Source organism: Haemaphysalis longicornis, unplaced genomic scaffold, assembly GCF_048455015.1.
Source record: "Haemaphysalis longicornis isolate Haplotype H1 unplaced genomic scaffold, Haemaphysalis longicornis Haplotype H1 scaffold_8, whole genome shotgun sequence".
NCBI classification, from domain to species: Eukaryota; Metazoa; Arthropoda; class Arachnida; order Ixodida; family Ixodidae; genus Haemaphysalis; species Haemaphysalis longicornis.
Window position 1 is genome coordinate 53,093,225 of NW_027526445.1, and position 14,489 is coordinate 53,107,713.

At 46.9% G+C, this 14,489-nt stretch overlaps 1 protein-coding gene across 1 annotated transcript in view; it reads right to left on the reverse strand.

The window, feature by feature from the left end:
- Positions 1 to 3,706: 3,706 nt before the first annotated feature.
- LOC144148803 (methionine synthase-like) overlaps positions 3,707 to 14,489 on the reverse strand; it is an 89,304-nt gene continuing 78,521 nt past the window's right edge. Inside the window, exons 30-33 of the mRNA XM_077680306.1 lie at positions 8,739 to 8,805; positions 8,229 to 8,330; positions 6,820 to 7,023; positions 3,707 to 4,350 (exon numbers count right to left, since the gene is read on the reverse strand). Of these exons, the coding sequence (XP_077536432.1) occupies positions 4,270 to 4,350; positions 6,820 to 7,023; positions 8,229 to 8,330; positions 8,739 to 8,805 (454 nt within the window). The 3' untranslated portion in view covers positions 3,707 to 4,269. The remainder of the gene's footprint in view (positions 4,351 to 6,819; positions 7,024 to 8,228; positions 8,331 to 8,738; positions 8,806 to 14,489) is intronic.

The window sequence follows — 14,489 nt, forward strand, 5'->3', positions numbered from 1 at the left end:
CCACACACCATCACATCAGGCGCCTCATCCACTCCTACCCCGGTACGGAAGACCAGCTGCTGAGTAGTCTCAAGCAGTCCCTCCAGGAAGACCCCACGCAACCCCCAGCCCGCTACCCGCCCTACAAGGGACCCCTTAATCCCTCTCTCGACGCCCCATTAACGCTGCAGGAGCTGGAAGCTGCACTCCTGAAGCTCACACGAAACACCACCCCAGGCAATGACCAAATTCCCAACAAGCTTCTCCGGAACCTTGATCACGCAGAAATTGACCATCTTTTAGATTACTATAACCACCATTGGGCTGCTGGCACTCTCCCGCAGCAGTGGCGGCATGCGGACATTACGCTGGTCCCTAAACCAAACAAACCCATTACCACCGCAAACCTTCGTCCCATCTCCCTCACGTCCTGTGTTGGCAAGCTTTTAGAACACATGGTTCTTAACCGCCTCACTCCTTACATCGAGGACAATGGTTACCTCCACACTACCATGTTTGGATTCCGCCCGCACCTTTCTACTCAGGACATACTCTTACAAATCAAAGCGGACATCATCGATCACCTCACCACCTCGAGCAAGAAGTCTATCCTTGCCCTTGACATTAAAGGTGCATTCGATAACGTCACACACGAGGCCATACTCAAGGGACTAGCAACCACAAACTGCGGTCCGCGAATGCACGCCTATTTCACTGCATTTCTCCAAAACCGCACGGCCACCGTCCGCCTCGGGCATCTCCGATCCACGACTTTCACTCTCCGCTCCAGAGGGACACCGCAAGGATCAGTGGTGTCTCCGCTACTATTCAACCTAGCGATGCGAGAGTTGCCACCATTACTTAGCGCAATCCCTACGGTCAATCATGCTCTGTATGCTGACGACCTTACACTGTGGGTGGCACAGGGCTCCACCGGCCGGCAGCAGGATTCGCTCCAAGCTGCTATTGATGTCATTCAGGAGTACCTGCAGGAGAGGGGCCTCAAATGCGCCCCAGAAAAATCTGCGCTCATCACACTGTGCGCTCGCACGTACAAGAAACGCACTGACCCAATTCCAGATCCTGACCTCATCATCGACAACCACCCAGTACCCAATGTCGCCTCACTAAGAATACTAGGACTAAACATCTCTAAGAACGGTAGCGGGTCTAGCACAATCCCCCAACTCCAGCGGACGCTCACTCAACTCACTCAACTAGTCCGCCGTGTTGCCCACCGTCGGTTCGGCCTTCAAGAACACGATGCGGTTCGCATCATTCAGGCATTACTGACCAGCCGCCTTATGTACGGGACCCCTTACCTGGCCATCAAACCTGCGGAGCGAGACAAGCTCAACGTGATCATTCGCCAGGCTTATAAGGCCGCGCTCGCCCTTCCGCCCACTACATCCACCCGCAAGTTGCTCCAATTAGGAATCCACAATACCTGGGAAGAACTTCTTGAAGCGCACAAGCTGTCACAGCAACGACGCCTTCTCCTTACATATACGGGGCGCTGCACTCTTCAACGCTTGGGTTATGCCACTCCCCCAGCCGACGACTGCCCGGTTGGCATACCGCCTGATATCCGGAATCGAATCACGGTGGCTCCTGTCCCCAGAAATATGCATCCGGAATACAACGTCGGACGCCGAGCTACTCGTGCGGCCGCGTTGCACCGGCTACATTCCACTAGCCCCAGCACTCGGTACACGGACGCTGCCCGCTACTCCACCCAGCGAGCTTTCGCCGTTGCCGTTGTCGACCACCGCTTTCAACAACTTTCGGCAGCCACTATCCGCACCACCACTGCCACAACGGCCGAAGAAGCAGCCATTGCGCTAGCAGCGACTACAGCCAAAGACTACGTCACCGTACTTAGTGACTCGCAAGAGGCATGCCGCCGATATCTTCGCAGCCGAATTACTCCCACAGCTCTCCGCATCCTTCAGGCTAATTACGAACTACCCGACATCCAACTCATCTGGGCACCCGGCCACGCTGACCTCCCCGGAAACGATGCGGCCCACGCCGCTGCCTGCGAGTATGCACGCCAGGCCGTCTCCGACCGGCAGTCTCCTTGCCCAGATACCCCTCTCACCCCCCCTGATCTCCTCACCCACTACCGCCTCAACCGCCGCAGATATCCTCCCCCTCACCCTCGCCTTAGTCGTCTCGAAGCCACTACCCTCCGAAGGCTACAAACTAACTCTTACCCCCACCGTACACTCCTCCACAAAATGTACCCTACCCAATACTACGCGACCTGTGCCTACTGCCCATCCCCTGGCACCCTATACCACCTGGTATGGGAATGCCAGCAATCCCCGTCTTTATCTCCAATCCCCAACCCTACTTACGAGCAGTGGGCGGACCGGCTGACCAGCTCGGACCTTGCGGCGCAACAAGAAGTCGTCGCTAGAGCCCGGGCAGCCAGCCAGGGCCAGGGCATCCCGGACTAAGGTTGCCCCCCACAGGGCTGGTGCCCCTGCCATCTAGCACCAAATTTGCTCGTTTTTATTAAACGTTTATTTCTCTCTCTCTCTCACGAGAGATTACGGGCCCCGATGATGATATTCGCATCGGTGCCGCGATGATGATTAGAAAGTTTCTACAATAAATAAATACAAGGCATTCGTGTAAGCCCTCCGGCGCGTGTCCGCGTTGTCGGGGTAACCGCAGCAAAAGATTCCGGTAAGGAAAAAATTGACAGCCACATGAAATGAAGCGGTACGGCTTCACAGCAAAGCTGCGCGGCAAAGCTGTAGAGTTTCATCGGAAGCTGGGCGGTTAAAGAAAGATGTGTGCTGGTTTGAAGAGAGAGTTCTTTCAACACCTTTTTTGAAGAAGGAAGGTCCTAGGCCGCTGTGCCATGATTTCAGAAATCCATAGAATCGTGCCACGCAGAGAACTCCGTGGGGTTTTCAGTGACGGCTCGAAGAGGAACTACGACGCTGCCGGTGTACACCCATTGACAGGGCAGCGTTGGATACAAATGCGTACACATTGCGCTAACCATTTCCGTGCGGCAGTGTAAGTATATAAGCAAATTAAAAGGAAGCGTACATTTCCTCTTCTAAAAGGCTGTGGATATGGCATTAATCAATAATAAGCACTAAAACAGCATAATGACGCAATGCGATTAAACTGATGATTCGAGAGAAACTTCACAACGAAATTCCTTCGTTACAGTAGCTGTAAGTTTTTCTTATACTACCTCAGTTATTTTCATGATCTATATTTTCCATACTGAAGTCTCATTAGGTACCCAGCTTAGAAAAGCTGTTCGAAAAGTGTCCAGTCTTTGCTTTGTCATTGTGCATTCGAGTGATGAGTTGGAAGTACTGGACGGAAGCTTATGCAAGAGTTGAGGAAGTCCCGCAAAAGCCTTACGAGGCTGAATTTGCTGTGAACTAGTTCCCCCGTGCATTTCTTGAGGCGCACACGTTGTCGATTGCACCAGCCATGCACGTGATTTTTTTACTTTTCAAAAAAATTGAACGAATAGAGTTGTACTTACCCGTTTAATTGTTTCTAATTCATGTTGTGTTTATAGGCACAAAGATAATAAAAATGAAATCCCTTGGGCTACTAAAATCATGAAATAGTGCTAGATGACTCTCCAGCCATGTTTTATCTTCAACCAACTGCTTTCTGACGACTTGTTTAAAAGAACGACAGTGTTCAAATAAATCAAATAGGACAACCATTTACTGAATGCGTCCAGAAAAACTCGTGTTGCTGAACGATCACTAGTTCACAGCAGTAGGTCTACGATATATTTAACATATTTATTGATGATGATGACTATGAGCACGGCAGTGAAACTCCTAATGTCCCACAGACGTGGCTAAGAGGCCTAGTAGTGCCTATTCAATTGTTATGAAGAAACAAAACAAAAGTGAAGTTGTAACATTTGATGCGGCTTGTTTACATGAACCTAGACAGAGCTTACTCTGTTCTGGTGACCCAGCAGGGAAAACTGCTAGAGCAAAACATAGATTCCCGGAATAGGAACACACTCCCAATATCCCGCTCCTTAAAATTATCTCTCTCCCTCTCTTTCTGTATGCAGTGAGCACCGCCTTGCTACATCATCGACAAACTGTTCCTTTTCTTTCTCATGTCTGACAGAGCTAAATATTTACCAAAGTAGCAGCTACCCAAATAATCATGGTTAACTTATTAACCCTTAAAATGCATTAAATGTTGCAAACACACTATTACGCCCTTCAAGTGTAAACAAAACAGGTCTCTCCTATGGAACAGGGATGATATACACCATTGTCTTCAGTCGGTGTCCAGTATCGGCCCCAACCATCTGTATGCCTCTTCGAAAGTGACTCCTTTTCTTCTGGCGTAGTCTTCGACCTGAAAAGAGAGAGAGAGAATACCCCGACACCCATAAACACAGGTTTCTCCTCATGACAACATACTAAGAAAGTGTACGATGCCAAGCCTATGTCCACCATATCACCTTTTCCCGGAGTTGCAGCTGCATCACCAAACCTTTTACGGATACGTTTCGTTCGTGGCCTCTGAGTAACGATGCTTCCAATTTCTGGTCAGTTGTCACTGCCAGGTGGGTATGTCCAGAGGTTAAATCCCTCAGGAATGAGTGGGCTATGTTACAGCTCCCACCCATTACTCGGCACCGAACTTTACGACCTATATCCCAAAGTCAAGACGAAGTTCTAATACCTTACAACCAAAAACCCGCTATTCCGTAGTTTAGTACACCATTTTCACGTTGTAGAAAGAAGCAAAGAAATAAAACAGAAAACTGCTTAGATTTTTCCGCAGTCTATTAAATAATTGAGAAGCAGCATGTGTCTTTTTATCCGGTATGATTTGCGTTGTCAAATTTTGTAACTTAGCGCGAGTAATCATAAATGTGAGCACCGATTTACTAGTGCACATGAGAGAGAGAGAGGGAGAGGGACAGAGGGAAAGCTCTTTATTAGATGAAAGCAGAATGGTCGTAAGACATGTATTCGCCTACATGCTACCCTGCGGGGATGACGCGAAGAGAATAAAGACCCTAACGGAAGCAGGGCGAAAGAGAGGGGGAAAAACTGTGGTTGATTCTTGTGTCATGGGAATCAGTAAAACACGAAAGTGAAAATTGTAGTCAAATCTGCAGGTGAGCACGATTGGCGGGTCGGTGGCTGTCTTGGGGGTGTGCTTGGCAAGCGCCGTCCTGCTGGCCGGTCGCTACGGCAAAGGTATACTGGCGTCTTTCCGTGACAGATATGACGTCAGTGAAATCTTCGGGTATCCCGGCATCAAACACTTTAGTGTTTATATTTAAAAGCCGAAAACGAACAGCCATATGTGTAACGTACTCTTTGGTACTAAAGGTTGCTTCCCCCCAAGAAGACCCTGTGTCCAGGGGTGCACCCTTACAGGACGCTTGCTTCGTTGTACCAGCGTCACTTCCGTGACGGATATGACGCCAGCGAAATCACGGTGTATCCGTGAATAAAACACTTTCTTGTTAAAAAGGAGGAGGCAAAAATAAGGTAACACGTAATACAGAAGCTACACGAACTTTGTCTGTTCATTACAGCGCCCTTTCGTCCTCAGTATTAATTACCAGTGCTTGTTGGGAGCAAAAAAATGAAAGTACGTAACGCGCAATGGTCTCGTTAGTGTCGCGTTATGGCCGCCAAGGGTGCAGTCAAAGATGATTTCATCCAAAAGGCCAAACCGCTTCCGCTCGCTGAGTGGGCAGAGTCAATGCTAATAATTCATAGTCACTATGACTAATGAGCGGATGGAAGCGGGTAATAGATGATGCCACTTCAGTAATGACGTCACGTATACTCTATGAGATACAACACTGCTTGTAACGATGTAACTTTGCGAGCAATATTTTACTCTGCAGGTAATCCACCAATTAGTCAAACTTTCTTAGGGGCACACCAATTTCGCTTCGCATTGAAAGCAGTGAACGGGCACTTTTTTGAAATCGTCTGTAGGGTTTACAAAAGGATTCCACCTGACGGCGCCGCGTCAAGGAGAACAGACCTTTTACTTTTAACTAATCAACCACGCTCGGGCGTCGGTCATTTAGAGCGTCCGCAAACGAGTTTAGTTGGCGCGTGAAAAATCGGTTCGTTCTTCCTTCGCGATTTGGGCCTTTGAAGGTTTGACGACAGATTGGACGTACTTTGAGCGAAGGTTTTGAAGCACTTTTGACGCAGTTTTGATGTGAGAAAGCTTCCGCGCTTCCCTCAACTTTATTCAGAAAGCGATCGTAAAGTTTTGTAGCGCAAGCTACACTGGCCGAAGTTGAGCAGTTTCGCGTGTATCTTGAAGGGCCGTGCTGCGCGAGCGCGAGGAGCATTGGGTTGGATTGTATTGGATTGGATTGAATTAAATTAGATTGGATCCAATTGGAGTACGGGTGTGTAGAGAATTGGGTCTCCACTTTCGATAGACTGCGCATTCCGGAACAGTGACGCCATACCCGCGATAGACGCACTGGTGCAGGCGCGTGCCCAGCTGTGCGCCTCCGTTGCGCAGTAGCCAATTCTAACGGTGCGCCGGAGCCGCTTGATACCCGTTTCGCGTGGCTTCTGAAGAGCCGTGCTGCGCACGCATGGAGGAGCAGTGACTGGACTGGATTTGGTTGGACTGGACTGGACTGGACTGGACTGGACTGGACTGGATTGCATTCGAAATCGTTTTAGCAGCAGTAAGCACGATAATCAGCTAATCCTAGACAACCAGGAAACCTAAGAATAACCAGCTGAACCTTAGCTCACGCTACGTATATCCTGGCATAGCCGAACTCAGCCACTGCTAATTTTCTTTTTTGTTGTTGTTGACACGTACTTGTTCGCGCGTGATGCGACCCAGCGCAAAGTAGGTTGCCTCCGGGTGCGCGAAGTAGAGTCCACAGACAGACGCGGCTGGACGCATGGCCAGGGTGTCGGTGAGCTGGATTCCTACTGCTTGCTCAACGTCCATCAGTCGCCAGAGGGTTAACTTCTCCGAGTGGTCCGGCTGGCAAGGGTACCCAGGAGCCGGCCTGATGCCCTGGGAATTCAACGGCCACACGCTCGCATAAAGTTGCCACTGATCGCTTTAAACGCGGGTCTACTAAGCAGCTTTCTCGGTAGGAATCATGTCAAACTTAATGTAGTAGGAATACACACAGTGAATTTATGGTCACAGACAGCGACTGTCTCACAAAGGTCATGGATCTCCGCAAATGCGTCCCTAAAAAGGAAGTATAGATGAGTATTCTAGACGCATGGGGTATACCCACCGTTCACGTGAACTGTAAGGGGGTTATCATTCTGACGTGCATTGAATACAAGTGAGCCAAGAGGCACATATAGGCGCAAGCCTTGTACCCTTTCTTGTGGTGACGTCTAAATCGAACATTTTACACACAGTATGTTTTTTGCCTAACGAGAGAGGTTTTAAGAATTGCTGAAACAAACGTTTAGTAAGTTGTTATGGATGACAAGCAATTGCTGACACCCTAACGGGTACATAGGTATACGTTACCTCGAATTGCTACAAAACTCGTGTAGGTTTTGTATTATACAGACTTTCAAGTCACATTAAACGTTTCTTTTTTTTTAACCCATGTACCTTTGTAAGAAGAGACCAATTTTTTTCTGTTCAATTATTAACGACACATACTGCGTTAGGTTTGTATGTGTCCTAACAGGAAACGTGCGCGAATCGCATAGTTCCAGCGGATAGAACACGCACGCTTCTGAAAGCACCTGGCCAAACTTTCGGGCCCCACCCCAGGTCACACTTCAACTATTCCCCATAACTTGTTCGCGTGTTGTACTTTTAAAAGGTCTTCAGGAGACCCAGATGAGTTTTTTTACACACTATTAATTATTCCTTTTGGCGTATCTCAGTTGAAGCCTGAGATCAGCTGATGCTTGGAGAAGCCTCTAGTGTTTTTTTTTTTTTCTTTTTTGAAATTGCAAAGTTTACTTTTCTCCGCCGAGGGGGCTGGGCGGTTAAAGCATTGGGCTCCTGAGCACAAAGACGCAGGTTCGATTCCCGTCCGCGGCGGTCGCTTTACTCATGCAGGCGAAAAGCGAAAACGCCCGTTCGAGCGAGATTTCGCCTCAAGTTAAAGTTCCCCATGTGGTTAAAATTAATCAGGAGCCCTCCACCACGGCGCGCCTCATCGCCTGTGTAGCGTGGGTGCGTTAAAGAAAAACGTTTTTTTTTTTTTTTTTACAAATCTTGCGCAGTCGCGAGAAACTTGCCTTGTATCGTAGCGAATGCAGTTGGGCGCTGTCGAGTTCCTCGTCCGGCGAGTAGCCCCAGTGCTTTCTCCTGACTTCAGCGTGCAATGCTTCGGCAAATGCCTGCAGCAACCAATCAATGCGAAATCGATGACAGCGCAATCGAGGCTTACTTTAGTCATGGTTGAATAATGCTAATTCTGTTTCCCTGTGTGCATTGCTTTGTGATTGCCCTGTCTGCTTTTTCGGTTTTCTGTTTGTACTCACTATTGTACTCCCTCCATGTTATGGCCCTCAACCGAGGGTTGACAGTATAAATAAATAAATAAATAAATAAATAAATAAATAAATAAATAAATAAATAAATAAATAAATAAATAAATAAAAATAAAAAATAATAAATAAATAAATAAATAGCTTGCACCGTAGTGATCGACATCGGTGGTATACGTGGGTGGAGTATAAGTGGATGAAAAGCGCGCGGACAGGAATTTTATACTTCGCTATTAAAGAAAATAAAAAAAAGTTCACCTCAGCCAACCTGTCCGCCAGGGCCTCAAGCATTATCACTTTGAAGTCGTCGTTGCCTCTGCGAAACCTGAAAGCATAAACATGGTTCGATTTCATAATGAGTGAAAGCGCGCAACCGTTGGGTGTAAAGATACCTATCCTAATAATTATGCAAGACCAAATCCCACCAAACACTCACCGCTTCGCTCCTTCCCTTTGCAACAACCGCAGAAGTGCTGTTGAGAAATTTGTTTTCGTAAACCCCCCCCCCCCCCGCCCCCCACCCCCGCCGCTTCGGCAAAACAAATCCGCTTCTATGCATGACCTTCCGGATAGATGCAAAGATAACGCAGTAGTTGTCGTGCATAACGATCTCGCCAGTGGAGCAGAGATCATGCGAATACGTGTCTTTAAATCAGAGTTCTAATCCACAAAACCAGATAGCCTTAGTTAAACAAAACACTAGGTGGAAGGCCTTTTGTCGTATGGCATATAGCGACCGCCACGCGCCAGAATGTACCGAGTCCTATGGAGCGCTTTTCATATATTGCAGACGCATACGACCAGGGTATTTCTTCAGGCCCTCTCTATCTGTTAGTCATTCCTCCAAGCTGTTCGACTGACACCTTAGTAGTAGCTAATCAGAGCATTTCTTGATTAAAGCCACCGAACCTTCACTGGAGCCAATTTCCAATGCAAATTTCGTGCATTGAAAAAAAGATTTAAACCCCTTCATGAAAAAAAAAAGAGAAAAAAGAACATACAGAACAGGCCTGCTTCAGGTAGGCTGTACCAGGTTTAAAGCCAATATAAGATAATAAATAAGATTAAAAGCCAAATAAATATTTTTCACGAGAAGCCAACTCGTTAGCTAACCAACAGCCCGTATTTCGCTTACCGGACAAAATAAAACCAGAACCGGTGGGCGACGCTTTGTTTACCGCCGGCCGTGTATTCCTTCAGTGCAATAAGAGTGCCTGTCGATTCCAAGATTTAATGCGAAAGCATTGAGTTCACTCTGCAACACGTTTAGTCTTTTCTTCGGGACTGGAAGCACTGTGAAAGCTGTAGCTATCGCCCGCATGGAGCCGCACTGTGTGATTTGGTCGTTGCAGCAGCCTTCCGTTTCGGATTTGCTTTTGTGGCTTTCTTTTTAAGGTGGCTTTCGAATGCGTTCACTGCTGCAACTGAAAGAAAGCTGCCAATAGCCGCTACACCGCTCTAATGACGTAATTTGAGCGGCAAAGAAACGACGAGAACATGACAGAAAGAAAAATCTTTTGAGTGAGTTTCTAAGTTATCTGATAGAGATAGAGCGGTAATATTTAGCTCAGGCAACTCGCGAACCCCTAATCTATGTGCTCGATGGGTTGGTTAACTCCATTTGGCAAGCATTCAAGATTTTGAGAAAGGTTGAAAAAATTGTTGCAGGGCCCATTTTGCGAAAAATCCGGAGTACAGCGTCGGCGTTGTAGTCAGGAACAGAAAGACCCCTCGTTGAGGAGCATTCCAAAACCAAGGGTGTCGGAACGAAAGGGTTTAACAGTGGAGCTGTTGTACAAGCCCTTACTGCGGTGTTGCCGGAAAACAATTCCAAGAAAATGTGAAGCGCTCGCGCACGCGTGACTTGCGGCGACCGCCGATTCCACGGCTCGCGCAGTGGCTTTAGAAAAAAAAAAAGACTCCTGCGCTGCCGTCAAGCGCTCCCGCGCATGTAAAAATTCCCATTAGGAACACTACCATATTGATGCATATGACTATGACTACTACTGTCACAGTACAAAGCAGACACGTAAAATGTAAATAAACTATTCCAGACTTCTACAAAGGCGTGGTGGTGTGTCCTTCAGCGCTCACGTATAAAGAAGTCCTACACCTTCGCAATAGTTCAATCCTTGCGGGGCTTATTTCAAGCTTCGCCAGTTCAGCTGGTGGAAGTTTACAATTCAGAGGCTGATTTTGCGTCCACCACTCGCCGCCAAGACGACGCCGACCTTTTCGATGCTAATGACGACGATTATCAGCACCGTAACTATGCAAATAAACAATAATACTGAAGCTTAACTATGCGTCCTGCAAATCTTCCGGCAATGCTCAGCTCCGGCACAGCAGCTTCACCATTTAAGTCTGCGCGTGAGTGCAAGCTTGCCTGAATATTTTTCGTTCCGGTTTCTGTTTCCTTTCATAAACAAGCGTTTCGTTCCGGTTCAGGTCGGAACAAAAACATGTAACGCTTCGTAACGGTACATAACTATTTGTGGAAACCCGCAATAAAAATTAAGAATTGACTTTCCGCTGCGCTTTGGCATCACTTGCGTAGAAATGCAGCGCGACTTGTAGCTGCTTTCATTGAATGCGTTGCTGTAATCTGCTATTTTCGCTCAATTCTGAGGTGCATTCTGCTGCTCTCACACCAAAATAAATCATTTCCTTTTGTCTTCATTATTATGTCGCGTTTCTGAATTTTTATGTTTATTCATCTATAGCACCTTCTTACCACAGTGCGTTAGGGGAATGTAGGTGAATGCAAATAATTAAATAAATAAGTAAGTAAGCAAATGAATAAATAAATAAATACAGTGATTTAAAGAATAAGCCAGTAGATGTCTAAATAAATTAGATAATGAATAAATACGCAAATAAATAAATAAATAAATACAGTGATTTAAAGAATAAACCAGTAGATGTCTAAATAAATTAGATAATGAATAAACACGGAAGCAACGCCGGCTTCGCTGCGAACTGCGGGCGGCGATAACGCGGAGAGCTAAGCACTGGCCATTGAGATAGACGTATAGTGTTGTAGAGAGGTCTAGAACACGATAACAGACGGAGACACTAGGAAAGCAGGCAGCAAGCCAGCCGGTGGAAAGAGGGAGTTAGCGAAACAAAAGGTGATTTTAAGTGCGAATGCACTTTATAAGCGACCCTGAATTCCGGCGACCGCCGTCCGTCCAAATAGCAACAGCTGCGGGTGCGCGTGCTCCTCGTCTTCCTTGGCAACGGGGGGAGATGGGCGCGCGCTGCCTGGCCGCTGACATGGCACATACCCACGTGGGGGATTGGCCAGGAATCGGGCGTGAGAAGGGCTAATGCACCCGCTTAAAGCAGTACTGACACGAAATTTCAAAGCTGAGATCCGCTCTAGCAATCAAGTACAACGACAACACAAATAGGTGTCTGTGAATAAATGCATCTTTCTTTCTTTGTAGTTGTGTGTGTGTGTGTGTGATCTCTCTTTCGCGAACATTACCGAACCGCGCAAATTCAACTCGTGCATTCGCACTTTCACATTCTTCCCCTCGGGGAAATGCGGGGAAATTTTTATACACCAGCGAATCGGCGGCAATTTCCCTCCTCGCTGCATTAAAGTTGGAACGAATGCTGAAATGCCTCACATTTTCCATGTAACTGAAAGCCGATACTTAGCTTGTTTCGGTTTAGCTCCTGAACGAAATATAAAATCTTTCGGTTACGTTCTGGTTCCGGCAAAAAATATCGTTTTTCTTTTCGTTTGTTTGCCTGTTCCTTTTCTCGGTCCCGTTCCGACTCTGTTCTGCGGAATCCAGCGGGTTCAACCGCGTTCGCGAAGCCCTGTTAACTTTCCTAGTGTCCAGCAGCTCGGATACTTAATTTTTGAAAGGGGAAAGAAGCAAGATAGACTGGCCCGACAGCAGCGGGCACTTGTTTGTTTTTTTCTTCAGTGTTAGCCCGGTGTAATAAGATATAGGAACTGTCCAGTATTAGGTAATAGTGGTGTTGCGGTTAAAGACTCCACTGACACTGTTAAAGGCTGTAAGGGCTCTATTTTTAGTGGTTGTAAGCGTATCGGAGATGGCTTCGACGACGACCAAGTCTAACGGCTTAACGTGGACAATCGCCCTCTCGGGGTATGTGCACCCCTGACAAAAATGCCCTCACAAGAATAGCCGGAAGAATAACAGGAAGGATAAAAGCGACGTTGGAAGAAGAGGAAAACCTCCTGGGGACATGCCCGGGTCTCCAGGCAGCACGAATTCGGCACAAGAGGGCCCTCGGGTACCACCCAGGACGACCACCTGACTTTCGCCGCTGGATGCGAAAGTCAGGTTTCATAGTTTCCCCCAATGGTTTCATGTCCATGGGCAAAAGCGCCAGGGCGCCAAGAATACACTTATACACCGCATGCTTCCCCCACCCCGGGTTTTATGTTAGTGGTGATTGCCCGGGATTTTCTTGGGTTTGCTGGCGCATGGGCTGCTGACGGGAGTCTGACCGTGCGGAATTCATCACTGTATTTTTTTGCGGTTTCACTCGTGAACAAAATATTCTAAATAACGTTCCGTTTTCGTTCCGAAAACGTCGTGATTTTTTTTCGTTTTTCGCTTCCGGTTTCCCTTTGATCCGAGACCCTGTAGGAAACATGGCACGGGGTATACCGCAAACTTCGCAGCAGAATAAAAGCGCATGTTAAGAACCGCGCTGCGCTGCTCCGATATCCGGTTAAGAGATGGATATAAAAGCCGGACTCTTCCGGTGCGGTGGACAACGGTAATTAAACTGGTTGGTATGCCGCTCCCAACATCTAAATTGACCTAAAATTAAAAACACGACCCTTGAGACTTGAAGGTAGCGAAGCAGAACGCAACCTCCGCGACCCTTACGACAGTGTAGGTCCACGATTGCAGCCGATTTGCTTGTTGTTATAGCTGCCGCAACAACCTTTACCCCATCACTTTTGCGATAAGTATGAGCTCCCTTCATTTTTTAAAAGTGATAACCATTGGACATCACCTTGGAGGGGCGTACGCTATGGCGTGTTTTTCTCGTTTAAAAATTTCACATTTAAGGTAGGTCGACACCTTCAAAAACGCATTTTTTGAAAAAAATGACTTTTTTTAAATTTTGCAATTTCAACATCTTTGTCTATTGAAGAATATTTAGAAAAAAAATTGTGCTGTTATCTTAATCGGTTCAAAAGTTATGACCATTTTTCAACCCCACCGAGACGCATCCGAAACCGAAACTGAAGGTTTCCGATTACGCAGTATCTGCCATGTCGTCCTAAATGTTTCTTCGTATATACGTTACATAATGCCAATTTATTTAGCTACATTCTAAGCTTTTGGACACATTTCGGGATAGTGTACATTTGATTTATTTCAAAATTTTCACTAAGGGGCAATGGGTGGCACACTCGTGTTCACGTTGCGCGCATTTGCATTGCCTTGCGTTCGTGTCTGGTTGTCCGTGCTTTTTCGTATGCCGTTTTAACCTCACGGATTTAGTTCTAGCCTCGCAAGGAGACCATTATAGTACTTTATAGTCTGCAGTTACAGTTATAGTACGAGGACGGCGTGCCTGACCAGTGACTGTCACCCTAAGACAAAGGCTGCATGTGAGTCAACTGTAAGACACGAAACAGGCAAAAAAAATGTGTGCGCCTATGCTCGGCCAAACGGAGATCGTGCCGGTTACAAGAAGGGTGCAAGCTATCAGCCTGGCGGATTTTAGGCGCATTGACTGTTTCTTATAATACGTACAATAGGTCTGAACCTTCAAAGCCATTTTTCTCAAAACTTGATTTTTTGCAACCATTAGTTACGCCATTGTAACGTTTGGGCTACAACCATTGTAACGTTTGGGCTACACCTGTCAATTTTTTTTTCGAAGGTGTCGACCTACCTTAAAAATATCACGCCCATTAATTCCATAAAATCCTGCCCATCACGATCTTTTTCACATTTTAGAATAAGTGCGAACATAACAAAAAACAAAACAAAATGTATTCGT